This window comes from Eimeria maxima, genomic scaffold, assembly GCF_000499605.1.
Source record: "Eimeria maxima Weybridge genomic scaffold, Emw_scaff786, whole genome shotgun sequence".
NCBI lineage: Eukaryota > Apicomplexa > Conoidasida > Eucoccidiorida > Eimeriidae > Eimeria > Eimeria maxima.
In genome coordinates this window covers 1-2,500 of record NW_013563981.1, presented here as the reverse complement: position 1 = coordinate 2,500, position 2,500 = coordinate 1, and the positions used below count along the sequence as shown (strand labels likewise).

Genomic DNA, 2,500 nt, shown 5'->3' with positions numbered 1-2,500 from the left:
CTTGCTCTTGCTGCTGCTGCTGCTGCTGCTGCTGCTGCTGCTGCTGCTGCTGCTGCAGCACAGGTAGATTTGCTGCGTGAAGGTCGTCGTGGATGTCTCGTCATTGTTTGCCCATGGCATCAACATCTACATACTAACAATAATCTTGTACGTCCCTCCTGCTGCTGCTGCTGCTGCTGCTGCTGCTGCTGCTGCTGCTCCTCTTTATCATGCTGGTGCTGCTGCTGCTGCTGCTGCGCTGCAGAAAGGGGAGGCGGCGTTGGGTTTACATCCCGTTGCGCAGCTTTGGCGGTTGCTGCAGCGCTCAGGAGATGCACTACAGGTTCGTCTTGCTGCTGCTGCTGCTGCTGCTGCTGTTGCTGCTGCTGCTGCTGCTGCAGCTGCTGCTGCAGCAGCAGCATATTTGCTGCTTCTTATGTTGGCGTTGTGCTGCAGAAGGCGTTAGACTGCCAACGTGAGCAGACAGCCTGGGGGGCACGAGTTAGCGCTATGCTGCTGCAGGTACCTCTTTGCTGCTGCTGCTGCTGCTGCTGCTGCTGCTGCTGCTGCTGCTGCTGTGGCTGCTGCTGCAGCTCCTGCTGCAGTTGGTGTCTTGTGCTGTTGCTGGTGCTTCTGGATGTATGAGACATGCCTTGCTCTTTTGCCACCGCTGCTGCTGCTGCTGTTGTTGCTGCTGTTGCTGCATTTCATGCTGCTGCTGCTGCTGCTGCTGCTGCTGCTGCTGCTGCTGCTGCTGCTGCTGCTGCTGCAGGAAGTGCACGAGACACTGAAGGCAGTTGAGAGGCTCTGGCGGCGGCTGCATGAACTCTGTTAGCAACCAACAGCAGCAGCAGCAGCAGCAGCAGCAGCAAATGTAGCAGCAGCAAGTGCAGCAACTGCTGCAGTTGCTGCATGTATCCGTGTGTCCGTAGGCAAGCGAGTAGGTAGCAACTGCTGCAGCAGCAGCAGGATTAGCACCAGCATTATCATCATCATCAGCAGCAGCAACAGCAGCAGCAGCATGAGCTGCAGCAAGCTGCTGCTGCTTCCGATTCAGCTTGTTAGTATATTGAGGTGTACGTACACCTCAATAATGCATGCATTTATGTCTTGTTCTTAACAACAATTAACTCTTTGCTTCTCTTATTTGCTGCTACCGTCCCTTATACAGCAGCAGCAGCAGCAGCAGTAGTAGTACTAGTAGTAATAAGAGAAATACCCCTGCTATAGCTCTAGCCAATGTGCGAACACAGCAGCAGCAGCAGCAGCAGCAGCAGTAGTAGTAGTAGTCGTAGTAGTAGTAACAGTTGCAGCAGCAACAGCAGCAGGAAGGTTATGTAGACAGCCCCGTAACAGCAGCAGCAGCAGCAGCAGCAGCAGCAGCAGCAACAGCAACAGCAGCAGCAGCAACAGCAGCAACAGGAGTGTGCAGTAGGCAAGATGTAACAAACAAAATTTCTTGCGGAAGATAAAAGTCGCTGCGTTGGTGCTGCTGCTGCTGCACGTGCTGCTGCTGCTGCTGCTGCTGCAGCAGCAGCAGCAGCATGTGCAGCAGCAGCAAGAGCAGCAGACGCAGTGCATAAATGAGACAATTGTCTCTTGAGGTTCGGAGATAACTTCGTTCCTGCTGCTGCTGCTGCTTCTTCTTCTGCTGCTGCTGCTGCTGCTGCTGCCTCCATTAGGAGGTGCAGCAAATGCAGCAGAATCTATTGTCTGCTCCCTAGCAGCAACAGCAGCAGCAGCAACAGCAGCAGCAGCAGCAGCAGAAGCATTCAGCTCCCGCCAGCTTATTGCAAGTATTAGTCCTCCTCTTCTACCACCACCAGCAGCATATACCACCTGCTGCTGCTGCTGCTGCTGTTACCACCACCACCACCACCACCACAGCAGCAGCAGCAGGAGCAGCAGCAGCAGCAGCAGCAGCAGCAGCTATAGCTGCAGAGGATAGCGCATATCTAAGGAAGAAGGAAGTAATGAATAAGAAGGAAGACGTAATAATTGTATTGTTGGTAAACAAAGAGGAACAAGAAAAGAATGATTAGGAAGAAAAGGAGATAAAGGTATTAATGAGCCTAGACGGCTATCTGCATCAGCAACAGCAGCAGCAGCAACAGCAGCAACAGCAGCAGCAGCAACAGCAAAAAGAATAATATATTATTATCCTGCTATTCTTCCTGGTTATAATGATCGTTTATTTGCAGCAGCAACAGCAGCAACAGCAGCAACAGCAGCAGCAGCAACAGCAGCAAGATATACAACCCTTCTATAGCACATCCCCAGCAGCAGCAACAGCAACAAGAGCAACAGCAGCAACAGCAGCAGCAGCAGCAGCAGCAACAGCAGCAGCAGCAGCAGCAGCAGCAGCAGGGTACCGTATTGGTAATGATTATTAGGTTGTATATCTGCTGCCTCTAATGCCCAAGACATCCATGGTGTATACGCACCCCAATGCCTACAAATAAATAAATAAATAAATAAATAAATAAATAAATAAATAAATAAATAAATAAATAAATAAATA

General features: G+C 51.3%; 2 protein-coding genes across 2 annotated transcripts; one reads left to right on the top strand and one right to left on the bottom strand.

Annotated features, from left to right (window-relative positions):
* Nucleotides 1–487: 487 nt before the first annotated feature.
* On the bottom strand, nt 488–802 carry EMWEY_00043090 (hypothetical protein; the record flags this gene model as incomplete). Its single annotated transcript, XM_013478947.1, has 1 exon — nt 488–802. The coding sequence occupies one exon, from the start codon at nt 800–802 to the stop codon at nt 488–490; it is 315 nt and encodes a 104-aa protein (XP_013334401.1).
* A 1,360-nt stretch (nt 803–2,162) lies between these two features.
* On the top strand, nt 2,163–2,358 carry EMWEY_00043080 (hypothetical protein; the record flags this gene model as incomplete). Its single annotated transcript, XM_013478946.1, has 1 exon — nt 2,163–2,358. A coding segment is annotated over one exon (196 nt), but the record flags the coding sequence as incomplete, so codon positions are not given.
* Between the last annotated feature and the right edge of the window lie 142 nt (nt 2,359–2,500).